This window comes from Lagenorhynchus albirostris, chromosome 2 (genome assembly GCF_949774975.1).
Source record: "Lagenorhynchus albirostris chromosome 2, mLagAlb1.1, whole genome shotgun sequence".
In the NCBI taxonomy this organism is placed as follows: Eukaryota; Metazoa; Chordata; class Mammalia; order Artiodactyla; family Delphinidae; genus Lagenorhynchus; species Lagenorhynchus albirostris.
This window is the reverse complement of record NC_083096.1, coordinates 184,258,366-184,279,384: the sequence shown is the minus strand read 5'-3', so window position 1 is coordinate 184,279,384 and position 21,019 is coordinate 184,258,366. Positions and strand designations below refer to the sequence as shown.

Sequence of the window (21,019 nt, the reverse complement as noted above, 5' to 3'; positions counted from 1 at the left end):
GGCGAAGGGCGGAGGGCGGTCCCAGAAGGGCGACTCCACTCCGGGACTCGGAGGCCGAGGCAGCTCGGCTGCAGGTCACGTGGGCGCCGGCTGGCCAGGTGGGGACAGTGACGCAGGCTGCGCAGCCAGGTACCTGGGGCGCGCCCCGCCGGCCCCTCCCGCCCGGCACTCGGAGCAGGAGCCGCCTGGCGCGCGCCCTGCCCACCTGGCCGCCCACCTGGTGGGGCCGGAGCGCTGCCGCCTCCTGCAGGGCCGCACAGGAAGTGGGGGGGCGGGGACAGGGAGGGACCGAGCGGCCGGGACAGAGCTCGGGGCCTGCAGAGCCTGGAGGTGGACCGGCCCCCGTCGGCCGCCGAGCTCGTAGCTCCGTCCTCCGCCCCACGGCGCAGGTAAGCCTGGGGGACAGGTGACGGGGGAACAGGTGAGCCTGGGAGACAGGTGGGCCTGGGAAGGGACGGGTGAGCGAGGTGGTGGGGATGAGCCTTGGGGAGGGGGCTGGCAAGGCCGAGGGCGCACTTCCTCCCCTTTGCTTTTCCCGCAAGCCCTGCCCCGGGGGCCGCGTCACTCTGCGGCTGCCCGCCTCCGCGGTGGCTGCCCAGCGCGGGCTGTGGGAGGGGACAGAGCCTGGCTGGACCTAGAGCCCCTGACCTCTGACCCCCCCACCCCGCTCCCCTGGGCTTCGGGCGTCCCAGCTCCCTGCTCCTCCCCTCCTTTGAGCCCTAGGGGACACTCCCTCGCCCTGGACGGGACTCGCAGCCAGAGCTCCCACTGGGGCATCAGGGCTGAGATACCCTAGGGAGCCCCAGGACCTTTGAAAAGGCGGGGCAGGGTGCGCACGGAACGACCCTCCCAGCAACCCGGGAGAATCTGCTGCCCAAACCTGCTTTGGCACCAGGAGTAGCAGCCCCAAGAATGAGGACCCCCTCCCCACATCAAACTGGGAACAAACTCCTCCCCCACTCTGGTAGGCAGACTCGGCGGCAGGGAGGGGTCCTGGCGTGCATCCCATCCCGCTAAGAAGGAGGGGGAAGGGAGGAGGGCGGGGCTCGGCTCCCAAAGCTGTGGGTCCCGCTTACTGCCAGGACACCTGGCTTAGCTGCCCACCCTCCGTTTCTGCATCCGGGAAGCAAGGATCTTTTCGAGATTTGTGTGGACCTCAGCCCAGCAGCGGGCACGCGGTGGGGGGGCGGCCGGGAGCTCTGCATCTGACCTGGAGGTGAACAGTCTGCACCTCCTGGTGGCGGCTCAGTGGGCGCTTGTCAGGCCAACCAGTCTGCCCTGCACCCCTGCTGCCTAGTGCTTAAGGGCGGGGACCCCAGGTCCAAATCCCGGCTCTGTGTAACCTGTTACTTAAGCCCCCTGGGCCTCAGTTTCCTGCTCCGTGAAATGGGAGCAGTTAGAGGGTGCTGACTCAGCTGCAGCTGGATCCTCTTCTGGTTACCACCCTGCAGATGCCCATGGGCCGCAGAAGCCAGCATCACATCACGGGCACTGCCCAGGGCTTTCCCAAGCTCTCCTGGCAGGGGGGAGTGAGCTGGCGGAGGCCCCTCCCCCTCCTACCTGGGCACCTGCAGGGGAGGAATCTGTGCAGGGCAGGGGCACCTCTGTTCCACAAGGGCTCTGGTTCCCCAGGGGCTCGGGACCGGGGGTGTCTCTCACCCTACACGGGAGACGCTCTTCACCCACACGAGAGGAAACCAGGTGCAGAGTGAGGTGGCGTGACCCGATGGGCACGGCCACTCCCCGCGGCTGGGTCCTGGAATTCTAGTTTCAGTTTCTGAATGGATCTCAGCTGCCCCTCTCTTCCGCCTGTGGCCGTTGTCGCTCTCGGGCGACCGGCCGCCTGTACCAGCATCTTTATTTCTAGTGAGAGTCGCCACTCACCCAGCTGGCCCACTGGGGCAGTGATCTGGGTCAGGACAGCGCCTGGCTCCTTGCCCAGCTCTCCGCTGACCGGCAGCCTGACCTCAGCGGGTCACATTCCCTCTGCTCCTGGTTTCCTCACCCAGCAGAGCAGGGAAATGCCTGCCGTCCAGAAGATCCCTGAGGGGCTAGACACACAAGGAGAGAAGGTGTTTATAGGACACCCGTGGGTCACCTGTCCAGGCTACCTGGCGGGTCAGGGCTCTGATTTCTTATCCGGAGCTCCGCTGGGGAAACACTGTGTGTACCAGCCAAGCCTGGCACGGGGGCTGGGTTTCTGGGGCGGCTGGATTCAGAGCCGGGAGTGGGAGCCACGGGTGGGCCTGTCTGGGTGGGCACTGCGGGCTGAGCCTGCCGGTGCCCGGAGGCATCATAGGAAGGAGACAGCAGGAGGCTTTTGCTCGGGGTGGGAGGAGCACGAGGCCTGCCGCTGCCCCTCCCACTGCCAGGCTGTGTCCGGGACTGAGGACGGCCAGGCGGGTCTTCCCAACCTCTAGGGAGGCGGGTGACTCTCCAGTTAGCTGGACCGAGGCTTCTCTACCTCAGCACTGCAGGCATTTGTTCCGGATGATTCCTTGTCGTGGGTGGTCCTGGGCCCTGTAGGGTATTGAGCAGTGTCCCTGGGCTCTGCCCACAAGAGGCTGGTAGCTCAGCCCCAGCTGTGACCGCCAAGAATGTCTCCGGGCTCGGCAAAGTGTCCCCCGGGGGGCCAAGCCGCTCCGGTCGAGAGCCCCCAGCTGCCCCTGGCCACCCTGCAGGCAGAAGTGTCTGCTACGCGCTGCACGGTTTACGAAGCCAAATCCTGCCCCACGTTCCATGTGACTCCAGTCTGGAACCTGGCCGGGCAGAATTACCCGAACACAAGGCCATCATCGTGGGTCAAGTTTGTCTGAGCAAAGATGGGGTCGTGTGCACGGTGCCAGGGAGGCCGAGCCCCGCCAGGCAGGGGCCCGTCAGCTGGACCTAGAGGGACAGACGTCCCACGGATGGAGGTGTTGTGGTGACGTCACCCAAGGGGTGGCAGGTCCCATACTCGGTGCGGTTTGGGTCCTGGTGGCTGTGAGAGCTGCTGCGACCAGAGCCCCAGGCCCAGGCCAGGACGGCTGTGTTCTTCAGGGCAGCAGGAGGGACGGTGCAGAGCCTGCCGGGGTCCTGGGAAGCCCATCTGTCAGGAAAAACGAGGGCTCCAGGGGTGCTGGGCTGCAAGGGGCCCTCTGGGCCAGGCCAGCGTGAAATGCAGAGCCAGGGCAGGGCCAAGTGCAACGTCGGGTCACCTGAGGTTGCCAGAGACCTCCCCCACCTCCACCTGTGGACTCCCAGCCCCCACTCCTCCCACCCAAGCCCCACCTGTCCCTTACCCACCCCTGCACATGTGCTGGGGACACCAGGAAGGGCTGCTTAGTGGCAAAGGGAGAAGCTGTGGTTCCCAGGGCTCAGCCGTAAGGGGCCCTCCCCAGCCCACCCTGAGCAGAAACAGCAGGGCGTCACCCGGGAGGGGGCACAGATGGGTCTGAAGCTCCTGTGGAGCTGCCCTGGTGGATTCGGCACACCTGGAGCAAAGTACCAAGTGGGCTATAGTTCTCCACACGGAACACCCAGGCCTCTTCAGGAAGACACAGTTCCAGGGAGAGCAGAGCCAGGCAGGTGCCCACGATATCAGCGTTCACACATCAGTTTGCGAATTGAGCCCAACTGTTTGTGGGGACGTAGACAGGAAATCATCCCTGCTCCTGAAGGACACACAGGCTCGTCAGGGAGACAGAGGGACATACGGACAGCACGCGGCCCTCGCTGCCGTGGGCATCGGTGGGGGAGCTTCCCAGGGCTGCCTTTGCTGGGGAGCAGACCTGCCTCTGCGGCTCGAGTGGTCACTGCCGGGTGTCTGGTCTCTCTCTCTCTCAGTGGCATTGCTGCCCACAGAACGTGGCCGCCATTGCGACTGTGCTCTCGGCCCTCCCCTGCACTGGCTGCAGGACACCAGGCAAGGGCCAGCGTCCGGTGAGGATGCGGGAAGAGATGCTCTTAGAGCCAGTTGGCTGGAGGAGAAGCCTCCAGACATGGACCCTGTGGGGAGTCCCAAAGAGCCTGCCAGGCAGAAGCATGTGCTCACGTGTGTGCGCTCACGTGTGTGCTCACGTGTGTGTGCTCACAGGGCACACGGGTCTCCCACCAGAACACGCCTGTCTCCTAAATGGGAGCCGATAGCTGACTGGGACATTGAAAGAGGATGTGGCATCCGCGAAACAAGAACAGGCTGCTCTGCATAAAGAGCAAGAGAGAGCTCTTCGTGGGACCAGGAAAACAACAATCGTTTGGTGGAAAGGTGGGAATCTCCCACAAAGGGGAACAAGAGATGAAGGAGAAGGCGAGAAGAGGTCGGAAGTGAGGGGTTCTCACTAAAGGCTGTTCCAGAAAGAGACCAGAGCAAACGGAGGTGGGAGAATTTATCAAAGAAATAGCACTGGAAAACACGCGGACCTAAAACAGGTGGGAAGGACGCACAAGCCTGTGGCTCAGGGAGTGAACGTGGATCCGTCGCCGTGCCTGTCCCCATAGGTGGTAAAGCGGAGCAGGGGGAAAGAGCCTCCTGTCGTGACCAAGGAGGTGAAGTCAGACCGGCGTCGGGTGTCTCGTTGGCAGTGAAAGCAGGAAGGCAAGGGAAGAAGGCTTCTCCATTCTGGAAGAAAATAATCTCCAGTGGAACTCTAAAGGCATAAAGAAGACATTTTCAGAGGTCTCCCTCCCTTGATGCTGCCTTGGGGAGGTGCCAGGGGCTGGGCCCCAGCTCAGTGTGGGGGGAGGAAGGAAAGGGAGGGCCAGGATGCCGGGTGGGGGTCAGCGGGCCGAGCTCCTGCCCTGAGAGCCGGGAAGGGAGGGCCTGGGGAGAGAGGACTGATGGTTGGACCCTATGGAGCACACGATCCAGATGCCCAGGGCAGGGACGCTGGAATGCACGGGGGAAAATTAACCGGAAGAAAGCCAGCCAGTAAACAAGAGAGAATTATTAACCGGCCAGGCTAACACAAACACCCACGGGGGCATGGCGGAGCCGGGGGCGGAGCCTCGTTCACACAGCCAGGGGAGGGTGAGTGATGCCCCAGGCTAGGAGATCTCAAAATAGCGAGTGGGCTTGTTTAGAAACTGGGGGAACGCTGAAAAGCCAGGAGTGGTGGTTTGTGGGGGACAGGGTGGCGCGAAGGAGGGGACGCCCATCTTGGATGATAAGTCTCTCCTCCCGGTGCTGTTTGACCTTTGAGTCTATGCCCAGGTAGCTCTGTCATCAGCTAAGCAGTGGGAGGAAGAAGACAGGGGTCCTGCGACAGCTGCAACCCCAGGAGTCGGCTCCAGCCGGGCCCGGGTCCTGGAGCTCGTGCAAGAGCAGGGCAGTGGCCCACGCCCCTGGCACAGTGCCCCTCCCCTTCAGGCCTGGGTCCCGGGCTGGTGGCGCCCCAGGCCTGTGGGTGCGGCTGCCTTGTTTGGAACCGAGGTCACACCCAGCAAGGGCTGGCCTGACAGGCTCCGTCTCGCACCTTCCGGCTCCGGAAGAGCCTTTGCCCTCTCCCGGGAGAGGACGTGTGCCACTGGCTGGGTCTGGGACCTGGGCTCAGTGGAGGGGACTCAGGCCTGGGGCCTGAGACGGGGAGGAGGGAGAGGAAGGAGGAAGAATGAGGGGATGGGGCGGGCAGGGGTCACGGGCACCACAGTCTCCGTGTTATACAATGTAAACCACCCCCCTGGGAAATACACGGTGGCTAGATAAAAGGACTCAGGAGCTGGACGTCTCCTGGATGCCCACTGGGGTGCGTTTGCTTGGCCTGCATAGATGGAAACCTGTAAGAAACCCATTTCTCAGCCAGGCCTGGGTACAGTGCAGCCAAGTTAACACAGGGAGGGTGACCCAGGAAGGTGCAGACCCACCCACGGCTGCCAGCGCCCAGGGAGGCCTGGGGACTCAGAATGTCCCCAGGAATGCGTGGGCCATCCTCCTGCTGTGGGCGTGGCCAGGGCTCCAGCGGCAGCCCCTCCCTGCAGCCCGGGAGGCTGAGCTGCTCACACCTTCCTGGGATGCTTTTAGCCAGAGAATCTGGGAGCTGGGGCAGCAGAGCAGGGCGGAGGGCCAGGCCTCTGGGGCCCCTGAGTTGTTCCCACTGTGCCGTGATTTAGGCCACCCCATGTGGCCAGACCTTCCCAGCCTCCTGTCAGAGGGATTCCTGGGCTGAAGCTCAGAACCTTCAGGGGGAAGCACCCGGACCCAAGGTGTGTGTGTGAGGTGTGCTCGGGCTGGAACCCGCCGGGTGGGTCCAGGGACAGACAGTGGGTCCCTGGTGGCGCCCACCATCCCAGGCCTGGCCCCCTCCAGCTGCGTGCACCCAGGTGGGAGAGAGCAGGGCGTGCCCTCCCCCCCCCCACAGAACTGCTGGATAAACTCCTGGGTCAGCGGTCCTCCCCAGGTCCGCAGGGGAAGTGGCACGGGATGCCGTGGTGTAGCTCTGAGCTGAGGTTCCCTCCCAGCGGGACCACCTGGGCGGGTGACTTAGAATCTGAGTTCTCCATCTGAAAAAAGCTTCCACCCTTACCCGGCCCTTGTAATTTTAACGTTCAGAAGTTCTGCATTTATAAGAAGCATGTGAGTGGTGGCTATCCTTGTTCTTGTTAAAAGTAAATGGGAAAGAATGAAAGGAGTGAGTTCTCCCCATGTTACGTTTGCGTCGTATGAAGTTCTCAACCTTCAGCCGCTCCTCTCGAGGCTCACAGATAACCTTCTATTCGGCACCGGTGACACCATAGCCCCTCGGCGGCCAGGTCCCCGTTTAAGCACTACATGGATGAGCTCCCCACCTTTCCCAGCATCCTCAGGAAGCTGGGTACTTATTATTGTACCCATTTTACATATTTGTAAAGTGAGGCACAGGGTGTAGCAGCTCAGCTCCTGGCTGCGAAGCCAGCCTTTGAGCACCGCATCCTGGCAGCCATACCTCGGGCTCCGGCTGCAGCAGGGCTGCCCTCACCTCTGTCCTTTCCCCCAGGTCCCCGCGGCCACTCAGCATGTCCCAGCAGCACTCGGACAGCTCCTTGGAGGAGAAGCTCCTGGAACACCGCTTCCACTCGGAGCTGCAACTTGACACCGAGGGAAACCCAGCGTCCCGGCTCCCGATGGTCCGGGGCCCCCTGCAAAGCAGGAGCAATGCCGCCTTCCAGCCCGACACCCCCGTGCCCCCGTCGCCGTCCCCTGAGGCCCAGGAGCCCAGGACCATCGTCCTGAGCACGCAGAGCCCGGCAGCCCTCAAGATGGGCACTCAGCAGCTGATCCCCCGGAGCCTGGCTGTGTCCAGCAAGGCTAAGACCCCGGCCCGCCATCAGAGCTTTGGGGCGGCCATGCTCAGCAAAGAGGCTGCCCGGCGGGACCCCCGGCTCCTCCCGGCCCCCAGCTTCTCCCTGGACGACATGGACATGGACACGGGTCCTGGGGGGATGCTGAGACGAAATCTGAGGAACCAATCCTACCGGGCGGCCATGAAGGGGCTGGGGACCCCCAGCGGTGAGGGCGGCCCCGTCCAGCTCAGCCCCAAGATCCCGGCCCTGGCCGAGGAGCCCAGCCAGCCTCCTGCTCGGTCCGCGGCCAAAAATAAGGTAAGGGGCTCGTCTGCCTGGGCAACGGGGCGGGGGCCGTGCCTCAAGGGGCCTCGGGAGCTCGTGGGCAGGGAAGGGGCCCGAACACACCTTCACGCATCCGCAGCCGCGCACCTGTGCAGGCTCCTGGGAGGGTTTATTCCAGTTAAGCTCTACAGCCGGGCCGTGAGCAGAGTGTGAATGTCCCCATTTTATAGATGAGGCAGCTGAGGCTCAGGAAGACCGAAGGTGTTAGCCAGGACCCCGGCTCTCGGCCACAGTGGGGAGCGGAGCCCGGGGAGGAACCAGCCCTTCTCTCCAAGTCGCTCTGAGCACGGAGGGGGAGCCAGCCCATCTGAAGGACAGATTTCAGTCATGGCTTTGCAGCATGGACTGGCCTGGAATCTGTCTGCCCGAGGGGCGCCCGTCGGGGACTCAGGAGGGCTTGTGGCAGCTCAGAAGTCGGACGCTGCCCTGCACGCTCTCCCTCCCCGCCCTGCCTGACCGCCGGCTCAGGGCTGTCTGTGCCCACAGGCGCCGTCCCGGTGGCCTCCTCCACCACGGGCTTCTGCCCAGACCATGAGCCCTGGCCCTGATCTGGGGAGAAGCCCAGACCACCTGTCAGAATGCTGGTGACCCAGCGTGCAGAGGGGCAGGGCAGGGAGGACCGCTGTCCTTGGGCTAGAGACACCCCTGGCCTGTGAGGCAGGGCACAGCCCCTGCCGTGCACGCCAGAGAGCCTGGACCCCGGCACCTCCACGCCCACCCGGGGCCAGGCCTGCAGGGTCCATTGTTCATTCATGCTTGATTCATGCGGCCAGCCAACGTTTCCTGAGGCCTCACGCACCCAGTGAGCAGAGGCCCCAGGAGAGCTCCCAGGGTGGTGGGGCCTCGTGGGCTGGGCTGGGGGTGCTCATGGTGCTGAGAGAGCACAGAGGTGGGGCTCCCCAGGAGCTCAGGGCCGGGGGGGGGGTCAGGAGTCCCGGAAAAGAGAGGGTTAAAGTAGAGGCGTGGACACAGGATGGGAGCCAGGTGGAGGACGGGCTGCGGAGACAGCGGGTGCCCGGGCCTGGAGGTGGAAGGGGTGGGGGCGCTGGGGGGTGCCGGGCGGGCAGCAGGGAGAGCCGGGTGCACCTGGGAGCACCACACATTCCAGACCAGCACGGGGAGTTTCAGGCTCCAGCTTATTTCGAGAAACCAGCTCCCGCTTTCCTGGAACCCGTGCACCTGGGGGTCAGGGGAAACGGTGTCCCAGCCAAGGAAGCGGGCTCTTAGTGGCAACTGGAAGGACCGGGGTATGGGGCCCTGAGAGCCCTGCCCGCCCCCAGTTCACCCCTGCAGCCCCACCAGCAGCTGCTGGGGCCCCGGGCCTGTGCTGGAGCTGGACGCCAACCTGCCAGGCTCTGCTCTTCCTGCCACCCCAGGTCCCGGGCTCGTGGGGCCCCCGTGCGGCCCTGGCTCCCACCCCAGTGTCTCTTCTAGGCCATCTCCCAGCCACACCTGTGCTGCCTCGGCTTCCCTCCAGGCCCACCTTCCCGAGCATCTCCTCTCGGCAGCCCTCCTGGGCCTGCCCAGCCCTGGGTCACCTGCCCTGCCTGCTCTGAGCCCCATCCCACCCCGTCCTACCTGTCCTGGCCTCTGCCTCCTTGTGGAGCCGACATTTATTAAGCGCCTTCTCCATGCCCAGCAGAGGCCCCTCGTGTTGGGCGTGGCGTCACATGTGGAGGGTCTGGTCTCTGGGCCCAGGTGCAGGGACTGCTGCCCGCTGCCCCTCCTCCCTGCTGACTGCCCGTGTCTCTGGGTCTCTCTGCACAGAAGACGCTGGGGCGGAAACGCGCACACAAGGGCTCCTTCAAGGACGGTGAGTGTGGCCAAGGGGCGGCGTCGGGCGGCACTGCGGCCGGGCTGGGCCCTGGGGAGGCGGGTCTCACTCGGGCATCCTGGGGGAGACGGAGAACTACGTGCTGGATGGGTTCCCTCTGGGGACTGGAGGGCCTGGTGGCCCGTCTGACCCTGCAGCTCTGATGGGCCTAGAAAGTTCCCTTGGACTCTGTGCTGTCCCGGGGCGGCGGGCAGACAGAGCCTCCACACTCTCCCTCAGCAGATGTTTGTTAAGCACACTGTGTGCGCCAGGCCCTGCCGGTGGGACCAGGGCCAGGCAGAGGGCCCTGGGCCTGGGGTGCAGAGACACAGGCCACAGGGACCCAGTGTTAAAGGCTCAGGGGCTGTGGGTGACATCTGGGCTGTGGCAGGGTCCGGAGCAGTGCCTTCAGCCTGCCGAGGGGAGGATGCCAGCAGGACCCCATGGGAGTTGGCGGGTAGGTGCCTGCCCAGCCTGGATGCAGCAGCCAGTGGGTGTAAGGGGCCCCAGCCAGAAAGGGCCCCCTCCCTGCCAGCCCCAACCTCTGTGGACAGCCACAGGTCCGGGCGTGGGGAGGCCTCAGGATCGGGCCTCGTCCCCCAGGACAGCAGCAGTGGCCCCAGGTCTCGGAGCCCGGGCGGGAGGGAGCTGCAAGCAGGGGCTGCCTCAGGGCCGTCCCGAGCCACGCACCCGCCCGGCGGGGCTGCTGAACGCGTGGCCACTGCAGAGCCGGAGAGTGGGAAACCTCACCTCGGGCCGGGGGGCTCTCAGGAGGCGGCCTCCAGCGCCCTCGGCCGACCTGGGGACGGCCGCTGCCCAGTCCCCTCCCCAAGACCGTGCAGTTTGGCCCGCGCCACTCTCTGACGTGTTGGCTCAGCCCTGGTCTGAAGGTGCCACGTTCTGCACGGGGATGCCACCCCTGCCCTGGGCTCGGCCAGCTCAGCCGCGGGAGCCAGCCGGCCTGAGGGGAGCCTGCTCTGGGGGGCCCTGTACCAGCTGACGCTCTCAGGGCCTCCTCGGGAGGACTCAGCGTGTGGGTTCCTGGGGTGCCAGGACCGCTCAGAGCCCCCAGGCCTGCAGGTGACGCACACGCCCTCTCCCCAGATCCCCGGTTCTACCAGGAGATCCGGGAGCGAGGCCTGAACGCCATCCACGAGTCCGACGACGACTTACTCGATGAGTCCTCCAGCCCTGAGGAGACCCAAAAGGCGGATGCCCGCATCGTGGTCAAGAGCTACCGGCCCCCCCAGGTCACCTGGAGTCAGCTCCCAGAGGTGGGGCCGGGCTGGCGGGGAGGCCCTTCTCCCGACCCCGTGGTGGTCCTCCCGGTGAGGGGAGCGGCCTCCTGGAAACGCCCTGTCTGCGCCCAGCTGGCAGGGAGATCTTCCTGGTGCCTCAGAGCTGCCCTGCCCTGCCCTGCGGGGCCCCGTGGGGGTGGTCGCTGCGGTGGGGAGAGGGGTTAGGGGCGTGTCATCTGTGTGTGTGTGACGGTCGTCCCCCGGGTGAGCCCCTCACCCTCCCTGAACTCCCTGCTCAGGCTGACCTGTAGGGACCTGGGGGCACAGGGGACCTCCTCCCAGGGGACTGTGCCCAGAAAGTGCCAGGAGGGTCCAAGTGAGGAGGCCAGAGGGGAGGGGAGAGGCCCGGCCGGAGCTGTGCGCCACTGCCAGGTGCCCCCTCACCTTCCACGCCTGCAAATGGGGCTGGTCCCTGCCCCGCAGGGCTGTGGGTTCCCAGTGGAGCGCGCGGCTGGGACAGAGGCGCCGGTGCTCCAAGCAGGTACCCAGGGAGGCAGCTCTCGCTACCCCAGGAGGGCGCAGCTGGCCGTGGGGCAGACAGCCTCCTGACGCCTTCCCCTGGGAGCCGAGGGAGCCGAGGGACGGAGCTGCAGTGCGGGCTGTGGGCGCGGGGGGCAGCAGGGAGGGGCATCCGGCTGTTCCTTCTGTCTGCGGTACAACAGGCCTCCTCATTTGCATCCCGTGGGGCAGGAGAGGGGCCGAGGCACCGTGACCGCCCAGGACACTGCATGCCATGGGGCCGCCGGCCAGGGAGGGCTCAAGACGGGGCGGGGGTTAGGGCAGGCAGACGAAAAGTCCCGGAAGTGCACGTGTGTTCCCACCCGCCAGGCGCCAGCTACGTGCCCGGAGGTGCATGTGCGCGACCTCCCGGGTCAGGGGTGGGATCCAGGACAGTTTATCCTAGAAACGCTGCCGGAGGTTCTCCTGTCACCTGAGCTCAGGCGTCTCGGCCAAGCCTCTGGGTCCGAGGACGCGTAGGATTTACCTGCCCAGCTCAGGCACTGCGGGCAGCCTCCACCCAGCCCGCTGGGGAGGGGAGCACGAATCGGGTGGCCCTGGTCCTGCAGAGCGTCGCCCCCGGCAGGCTCTGCAGGCACTCGGCGGGCATACTGTGGCCAAGTGAGCCACGCTCCAGCCGGGGCAGCCAGGGGTCAAGGGGCCTGAGGGGTGGAGAGCGGGGCAGTGCGCCATGCTGGAACGGTGTCACCCCTACCTCCGGGCAGGGTGCTCGCTCACCTGGCCCAGGTGTGCCTGAGTCGTGGCCCTGTGCTCAGCACGCCCCTCAGCTTTCCCGGGTGCTTCTGAGTCTCTCCACCACCTCGCAGCCCCCGGCAGCTCTGTGGGACAGAGCCCCCGTCCCATCCCTGGAGAGGCCTTTCCCTCCGGACGCCCATGCCCTTCCTCGGCTGCCCCAGGGCCCCTCTGAGAGGGGCGGTGTCCTTGGAGAAGAGAGACCTGGGTGAGGGGACCGAGCAGGGACAGGCCAGCTCGGCGGTCCAGGTGCCCCACGAGGTGCAGCTCCGCCCGGCCAGCCCGGCGTCTCTGGCTCCGTGCTGGCTCTGGCCCGGTGGCAGGATGAGCTTCCGGTGACTCGAGCCCGTGCCGTCCTCAGGTGGTGGAGTCGGGCATCCTGGACAAGCTGCCCGCCGAGGAGCACGAGAGGCAGGAGGTGAGGGGTGGGCTGGGGGCGTGGCCCTGCTTCTGACACGCCGGTGGGGGGGCGCGGGGACCACAGCCCTGGCGACGTCGCCCACTGGCCCATTGGCTGCCTCCCGGTACCCAGCGATGGCTGATGCCCTGGCTGGGGTGGGACTGGGGGGGCTACCGTTACCCACTTTCTGGGCGAGGGTGGGAGCCCTTGCCAGCGCCACAGCTCATCAGTGCCCGAGCCAGAGTGCAAGCCCAGGACTCGGGCTCATGTCCCCACGGCCGCGCTGACGGCCCCAGCCTGCGTCCTGTCCAGGGGGCCCGAGTCCCGACCTGCCCCCTGCCCCCGAATCATATCCCCGCGGCCTGAGCACTGGTCACCCGCGCACCCGGGGCAGGCCCCGTGTGTGGCAGGGCAGCTCCAGGCAGGGCCTGGCGGGCGCAGCTGCCCCAACGTCCACTCTGCTCTCGCCCCAGGCCATCTTCGAGATCCTCATATCCGAGTTCTCGTACCAGCACAGCCTCGGCATCCTGGTGGCCGAGTTCCTACAGTCCCGGGAGCTGCGGGCGACCATGACCCAGACAGAGCACCACCACCTCTTCTCCAACATCACCGACGTGCTGAGCGCCAGCCAGAGGTCAGGCCCGGGCCCAGCCCGTCGGCCCAGCACCCGATGGCGCAGGCTCTCAAGGGTGGGGAGGCTGGGGCTCTGGGTGACCCCGGTCTGCGAGTGCAGATGGACGGCCTGGAGCAGCCCTGGGGGGCAGGGAGCGCGAGAACGTTACGGGGCCCGCGGCCACCAAGAGCTGGCCCTGGGGACGTGCAAGCACAGAGGGCCAGTGACGAGGCGTGAGGTGCCCGCGGGACGGAGCAGGCTGGAGGCAGCCTTGAGTTGCAGCCCCGGGTCGTGTTCCGGGCCGAGGTGTTTGGTGCCTGGCCCAGGGCTCTGGTTGCAGGGCCAGAAGGTGGAGGAGGGGCCGGGTGTGTAGCTGCAGGCCTGCCAGGGCCTCTGTGTGTGTGTGTGTTCATGTGCATGCATGTGTGGCAGCAAGTGTGTGTGTGTGCGTGTGTGTGTTTACTCCCATGGGGGGCGAGGTCCAGGTAGCACCTGTGTGGGTCCAGCCCCTCACTGCCCTGCACCCTAGGCGACCCCATAACACCCTGTGGCGTCGCCCTGAGCCTCAGCGTCCCCTCCCTGAGGGGGTGGGTCCCATTCCTGCCCCCTTGCAGACTGGGGTGAGGCATATGGGAGACGATCAGGTGTCAGACCCCAATCACCTGCAAGGAGCAGAACCCCTGCCCCTGCCTTGCACCGGGCAGAGGCAGCCGGGGCTCCAGGCGGCTCCCGGCAATTCTGACCCAAGTCCCAGGGAATCCAGTCAAAGTGGCAAATTTTTTGTCCTACCGTCTGCTCCCCACGATGCTGGCTAGAGTCTGCGAGACTCTAGCAGGAAGTGGCCTTGGATCTGGTCATGGGTATGTGCCCAGTTATTTCAGGTTTAGGAGCTGATCTGTCCTGGGGTTTTCCCCGGGGGGCCCTAGCAGCTGACCCACCCAGCACCTGGTGTGGGTGCATCTGGGAGCCTTGCTCTGTGCGTGTGCGTGTGTGTGCATGTGTGCGCTCACACGTGCAGGGCCATGGACAGACCAGCAGCCCTTGGGCCTCACCGTCGCTCCCACAGGTTCTTCGAGGACCTGGAGAAGCGGCACAGGGCGCAGGTGTGCGTGGAGGACGTCAGTGACATCCTGGAGGAGCACGCCGAGCGGCACTTCCACCCCTACGTCTCCTACTGCTCCAACGAGGTCTACCAGCAGCGCGCCCTGCAGCAGCTGACGTGAGCCGGCCCCGGGGCGCGGGACGGGGCCGGCGGGGGTGGCCTCGGGAGGCTCCGGCCCCTTGCCACAGGGCACGTTGCTGCTCGCAGCCCGGCTTCTGCAGCTTCCGCCCGATTTCTCCTGATGGACTGGCCTCGCCTCCCGCCGCGGCTGAGAACCCCTTTCTCTGTTGCAGAAGCAGCAGCGCTGCCTTCCGAGAGGCCCTGAGGGAGATCGAGCAACGGCCCGCGTGCGGGGGTCTGCCCATGATCTCCTTCCTGATCCTGCCCATGCAGAGGGTGACCCGGCTGCCCCTGCTGACGGACGTGAGTGCACAGGGAGGTGGCCCGGGGTCCATCTGCAGGCAGAGAGCATTGCTCCCTCCTGACCTTCTCCCCCGGCTACGTCTGTTATGTATGGTCGTGAGGACAATTACAGGACGGCTTTAACGGTGGCCGCTGTCAGCAGCACCGCCCGCGGAACTCCCTCTGCCGGGAGCTGCTCCAGCACTTGCTGGATTCTGTTCATCTGCTTGATGGTTACGGGGTTCGTTCGTGTCCTGAGTCTGATCCGGGGTCGCCCAGACCCCTGCCGAGCATCGGTCAGGGTTGTTGCTTCCCCCTACCCTCGGCCAGTTGTCCTGGGCGTGGGTCTGGGGTGACCCAGGCACCGTCACCGTCCCCGTTTTGTGGACAGAGGGGCTCCGAGGGGCTTCCTGGAGTGGCTTGTGCTCTGAGATGCCAGCTCATGGGGCAGCGGGCCTTGTGGGATGAAAGGTACACGTACACACACAGGCACACAAGAGCCCGCACATAGCAGGAGCCCAGCTGAGCTCTCAGAGGCAGCATGTGGCCCGTGCAGGGCGGGTCAGCATCCCAGGCAGACAGGATATCAGACCCTCCGGGCCCTCGGGGAAGTGGAGAAATAGAGGCTTCAGGGGCGTCCCAGGCTGGAGCACCACAGTCAAGAACTGAAGGGGTGGGGCCCGGGTGCCCCCCGGGGTCTGGCGTTGGTAGGGGAGCCCCTGCCCCAGGCAGGCCCCTGAGCCGGGGTGCAGAAGGCTGCGTGTGGCTTCTCACGTCTGGTCTCTTCCTGCAGACACTCTGCCTGAAGACTCAGGGCCACCCCGAGAGATACAAGGCCGCCAGCCGTGCACTCAAGGCCATCAGCAAGGTGAGGGGTCCAGGGTAGGGGAGGCGGCGCCCAGCCCCAGCCCAGCCCCGAGCTCTGTCCTCATGCCCACCCGTCGGCAGAGACCCTGAAGGCGGGGCAGAGAGGGTCTCCAGACGGTCCCTCGCAAGCTCCTCATGGTGCCGGTGGGGAAACTGAGGCTCAGAGAGAGGGCCGCTCACACAGTCGCTGAGCCCGGGGCGGGGCAGGGACCAGGACAGCCGTGAGGGCCGCTGCCGCGGGGGGCCAGGCTCGGCTGGACGGGGCGGGCGTGGGGTCTGGCCCTCAGCGCTTGCTCTCGCGTGCGCGCCCGGTAGCTGGTGAAGCAGTGCAACGAGGGGGCCCACCGGATGGAGCGCATGGAGCAGATGTACACGCTGCACACACAGCTGGACTTCAGCAAGGTCAAGGTAGGCGGCCCCAGCGGCCCCTGACTGTCCCCAGGCCCGGCTCTGTGTGCGGTCGGGGGTCACCGCCCCCCAGCGTGCAGGCTGGAGAGAGGCCTCTGGGGGTGACCCCCTGCCCCCCGCCGGTGAAGCCCAGGGCTGGGCCTCCGCCTCGACCTCTCCAGGCCTCTTCCCACCTGAGCGCGTGCTCCTCGGCCTCAGGTCTCAGCTCCACCGCCCCCTTGCCTGCGGCGGGTCTGCAGCGGCAGAGGGCAGACCCCGGGGCCGGTGACGGGGAGCCAGTGGCAGGGCTCAGCCTGGACCCAGGCTCCTCGTCAGCTATGCTGGGAGCGGGGGCTGGACGACCTCAGGGCCAGCTCAGGCTTCCCGCTGGGGCCAGGATGGGTCTGTTGGTCCTGGGGGCGGGGGTCTAGGCAGCCTACAGCTCCACCCAAGCAAGCAGAGCTCAGACCTCTGCCCACACGGCTGCCCACCATCCCACAGACTAGCCCATCCTTGTGCCGTCCAGGGGCTGCCCCAGCAGCAACTCTCTGAATCGGGGCCTGGAGGCAGCCTCTGCCCCGCCCCACTGCCCTGTCTCTCCCCTCCCCCCACGGCCTGGCTGCAGCAGAGCCCTGTGGGCGAGCGGGGGGGGGGGGGGGGCAGGAGACTCGGAGGGTCCCCCGGGCAGCTCTGTGGGCCCGGCCCCAGCTTATCATCAATCAGGCTGAGCTGCTGACCTCTAGCCCCCAGAGGCGGCCAGGCCGGAGCCGATGGGAACCAGTGCCGTGGGCGGGGCCGGAGGGCCGAGCAGGGAGGGCACAGAGGCTCCGACAAGGGCCGCAGGCTCCGTGGGGTGAGTCAGGGTGGCTTCACAGAGGAGGCGTTTGGGTGATGACGGCCACGGACCCCTGAGCCCACACCCTTGGCCGGGGTCTTGAGCCTCTCGGCCGGGCAACAGATGTCACGTTTGGGGTGAAATACACCCCCGACCAGAGCAAAGACCCAACCCTGGGCCTGGCTGACCCCTGAGCGGCCTCTCACCCCTCTACCCCCACGTCTCGAAACTGGAGGGCATGAGGGCAGGAGAGCAGCTGGCCCAGGTGGGGGTGCGGGGGCTCAGAGCCCCAGGAGGGGTGAGGTGTCCGGTGGGGCGTGTCAGGGGGGCAGAGGCTGGTGGGCAGGGCCTCCTGGCTCCGTCCCCACCAAGCCTGCCCTGCCTGCCCCTCCCCTTCCGGCTTGACAGGCCAGAGCGCCAGCCTTGCTGGCGGAAGGCTGTCTGAGCACCGGCCATGGCGACATGGGACCCATGTGGCGGAGGCAGGGGTGTCTGCCTTAGCCGGGCCTGTTCTCTGGGCCGCGGAAGGGGAGGGAGCTCCGTTTGCAGCAAAGGCCCCTGGATGCCAGAGGTGGCCCCGCAGATCAGGGTTCCTCACAGCCTGCGTAGAAGCAGCCATCCGAGCCCCCTGCTTGGTGTGAGGCGGGCCAGGAGGCTTCCCCAGAGCAGCCTTCGTCCCCTGGTTTGAGGGGAGCCCTCGGTAGGTGCCCTGTGGGCCCCTGGGCCCAGCTGGAAGCAGGGCAGGCCTGTCCTAGGTTGCTGCGCAAGGTCTGGGCCCGGGCCAGGCACAGAGCAGCCGCCCCCTGAGCTCCTGTCCGCGGCCTGAACAGCCCTTTGTCTGAGGCCTGGACAGTCACACTCCCTTCCTCGGTGCAGCCCAGGGAGGCCTGGTCACCCCCTTCCCAGAGGCAGGGCTCAGTCCCCATGGCTGCACATCCCTGCCACCCCCCCGGGACTCACCCCTGTCCCCGCTCTGCCCCCAGTCCCTGCCGCTGATCTCTGCTTCCCGCTGGCTGCTGAAGCGTGGGGAGCTCTTTGTGGTGGAAGAAACCGGGCTTTTCCGAAAACTCTCCAGCCGGCCCACATGCTACCTGTTCCTGTTCAACGACGTCCTCGTGGTCACCAAGAAGAAGAGGTGGGCCCCGCCCGTGGTCGCCAGGCTGCGTGGCCTTGTGACGGGGAGCAGGCAGCAGCCGTGGCCTTGGAGCTGGGGAGGTGGGCTGGGGCCAGCTCTCGAGAGCATCCTTCCGGCTGACTGGCCCTCGGGCTGCCCACAGACCTCTGCAGCATCTGGCCGACCGCCTGTCTCCCTGCAGTGAGGACAGCTTCCTGGTCCAGGACTACGCCCAGCTGGACCACATCCAGGTCCAGAAGATGGAGCCCTCGGAGGCCTCTCTGCCGGGGGGCGGCAACCGCAGCTCCTTCGTACCGCACACCTTCCAGCTGACCCTGCTGCACAACAGTGAGGGCCGCCAGGAGAAGATCCTGCTATCCTCCGACTCAGCGTAAGATGGGAGGGCTCCGCGGGGGTGATCCTGAGAGCTCTGTGGGGACGGGATGCCTGATCCAGGGTTCTGGGCACTGCACTGTGCCAGGGACGGCCTAGTCCTCAAGCAGTTCACACTCCCGGGAGGGGGACACGCTAGCTGCAAAATACATGGCCGAACTGTCCTGTGTGTCCAAGGAGAAACAAGGCAGGGGAGGGAGCACTGGGTGGGGGCCCTGGGGAGGGGCCTGCGGCAGAGGCACGGCAGTGCAAAGACCGTGAGGCAGGAGGCCCCTGCCAGGAGGACAGTGGGGCTGGAGCACAGGGTGGGGGCCATGCAGGGCAGTGAGGGCAGACGGTGGGGGGACCAGCGCACAGAAAGGTGCTGGCTGGGTCTCCACGCTTCCTCCAGCACGGCCCCCTTTCCAGGTGGGAAGCTGAGGCTGAGCGCTGCTAACAGCAAGCTGACGGGGCAGGGCGCTTGGGGTCCAGCGCCAGGAAGCAGGGCAGCCTGGGCCCTGTGGGTGCAGCCGCCACCCGACTCCATGTCCCTGGCCAGATGTGACTCGGGGTCAGCCTGCCTGGGGGAGGCCTGCCTGCCGCTCCTTCCCGAGCCTGTGACTTCCTGCGCCTCGGCCCCCAGCGCAATGGGTCAGGGAGACCAGAGGGGCCACCCACTTACACCTCCAGCTCCCGGCCGGCTCACCAAAGTGTGCCCGGGCAGCGTAATCCTTCATCCCACTGCCTTCCCACCTCGAAGGCTGGGGGGGGGGGCTCAGGGACACCCCGACCCTCCCACCGTGCCACACTGGGTGGGGAGTGTGAAGCAAAGGTCGTCAGCTCGGGCCTCGCTCATGTGCGCTCTGCCCCCAGGAGTGACCGCGCGCGGTGGATCACAGCACTCACGCGCTGGGAGAGGCAGCAGCCAGACCCCACTAACAAAGGAGGTAAGCGCCTGCCCCCCCGAACGCAGCAGGGCTCACAACCCCTTCCCGGCCCTGGGGTGGGGGGTGGGCCTGAAGGGGAGAGGTGCTGTCCAGCCCTCTGTCCACCCCACAGCCTGCCCCCAGGGTGACCTGCCAGGTAAGGGGCCCCAGCCCCAGGTACGTGTGTATCTATCTGCACACACAGGCCCAGCGCTGTCTCAGGGCCTCATCCTCCCTGTTGCTCAGTAGCTGGGGAAACTGAGGCCAAGGAGCTGGAGTGGGCTGGCCCGGAGAGCTGTCACCCGGCTCGGGCCCTGCCTGGCCCCTTAGAAGCTGGGTGCACCCTCTGCTGGTGCTGGGCATTTGGGCCCTGAAAGTGGGAGCAGCAGGTCCTGCAGCCTCTGGGGGGGGTCCCAGCTTTAGCCGGAGGGAAGCTGCCACGTGACCGTGTGCTGGGACACCTGGGGGCCCCTGGGCCCCACCGAGACCAAGCCACAGGGGGTGTGTTGGGACTGGAGCCCACCCCCTCCCTGGAATAGTCCTGCTCCTGAGGCCTGCCCTCCCTGCCAGACCTGCTCCAGGTGGAGATCACCAAGGCCTACTTGGCGAAGCAGGCGGACGAGATCACACTGCAGCAGGCAGATGTGGTGCTGGTCCTGGAGCAAGAGGACGGTGAGCACAGGGGATGGGCCTGGGGGATGCACGTGGGGCAGGTGGGAGGGGCCGGGCAGGCCAGTGCTGAGTGAGAGCCTGGGGGCCCCAGCAAGGGTCCAGAGCACACTGGCATGGTCAGCTGCCCTGAGAGCCCCCACCCCGGAAGTAGGCATGTACTCACAGTGGGCCTGATTCCAGGGCCCCCTTCAGTACCCTCCCTCAAGGACGTCTCAAACGTCCCCGAGTTGCAGGACCCGAAGTGGGTTCTTGGTCACTCTGTATCCTAAGCGGGAGGGTGGCCCCTGCAAGTACCTGCACTGGACGGAGCGAGCTGGCTGGAGTGAGCTCAGCCCCTGAGCCCAGAGTTGGGGCCGAGCACCTGATGGAAGCCCAGGTGCCCACGTGACGGCAAGATGGGGAGGGGGGTGTGCTCCGCGGGATGCCTGGCCCTGGCGTCTTCTGGAACAGCAGCTCCGAGGGGGAGCCGACACAGGGGCCCCTGCCTGGCGCCCAGGAGCCTGCTCTCACCTGCCCCGGGTCTGGGTCCAGGATGGCTCTATGGCGAGAGGCTGCGGGATGGAGAGACGGGCTGGTTCCCTGAGGACTTAGCCCGGAGCATCACGAGCCGCGTGGCCGTGGAGGGCAACATGCGCAGGATGGAGCGGCTGCGGGTGGAGACGGACGTGTAGCCAGACCTGCCGGCACCTCGCCGGGCCAGGCTGCGGCCGTGCAGCGTTGGTCCACACTCCAGCAAGTGGAGTTCATCCCCAGGGAGCGCAGTGGGCTTGCCCCCAGGGCCTGAAAGCTCCCTGGCCCCCCAAGGCCCCATGGGCTGCAGCGCAGGCTCCGGACACTTCCGAGGAGGAAGGCCATACGCCCTCAGGAGGGGCATCCTCCCGGCAAGCTCAGGAGCCGTGCCAGCCCTGACCCCAGGCTGCGTCCCTGGGAGGAGCCCAGCCAGGCCTGCTTGCTGGCCACGCCGTCCCCCAGCTCCTGGCTGCCCCGCCCTGCTCCCTGTGCACCCACAGGGCAGTTATGCCATGGGCGAGTGATCGAGGCGGATGGCCCTGAGAAGAGCATGGGTGACCTGGAGGGCTCGCCCTCCTGCACCCCTCCTGCCCCAGCCTTGAGTACCCAGGGCTGCCCCACGTTCCCAGAGGCGGACCAGCTGCCGGCAGGTGACCCTGCAGAGCCAACACTGGAATTGTGACTTTGAGACATTAAAGTACTTCTTTAACACCTGGATTTGCACATTTCTGAGCCCCAGTGAAGGCCACACCAGTCCCTGAGAAATTCCCAACGTGCTGTGGGCGGGACTGGTCCCCCCCCGTGTGGTCACCTGTACTGGGCCCCCATTCATGGTCACCCTGTGTTAGTCCTTGGGCCTGCCACACCTGTCCACCT

At 66.4% G+C, this 21,019-nt stretch overlaps 1 protein-coding gene across 6 annotated transcripts; it reads left to right on the top strand.

Moving 5' to 3' along the window:
• Positions 1-249: 249 nt before the first annotated feature.
• ARHGEF16 (Rho guanine nucleotide exchange factor 16) lies at positions 250-20,860 on the top strand. 6 transcript variants are annotated; one of them, XM_060141657.1, is made up of 16 exons: positions 250-389; positions 693-964; positions 6,951-7,554; positions 9,349-9,394; positions 10,499-10,668; positions 12,305-12,361; positions 12,817-12,977; positions 14,023-14,175; positions 14,352-14,481; positions 15,254-15,328; positions 15,643-15,735; positions 17,533-17,684; positions 17,827-18,054; positions 18,909-18,982; positions 19,532-19,633; positions 20,165-20,860. In XM_060141657.1, the coding sequence occupies exons 3-16, from the start codon at positions 6,970-6,972 to the stop codon at positions 20,302-20,304; spliced, it is 2,166 nt and encodes a 721-aa protein (XP_059997640.1). In that variant the 5' UTR covers positions 250-389; positions 693-964; positions 6,951-6,969; the 3' UTR covers positions 20,305-20,860. The 6 variants fall into 6 exon arrangements, with proteins under 6 accessions (XP_059997640.1, XP_059997641.1, XP_059997642.1 ...); XM_060141656.1 differs by having other exon boundaries at positions 336-389; positions 724-964; XM_060141658.1 differs by lacking the exon at positions 693-964 and having other exon boundaries at positions 260-389; positions 9,352-9,394.
• Positions 20,861-21,019: the final 159 nt, after the last annotated feature.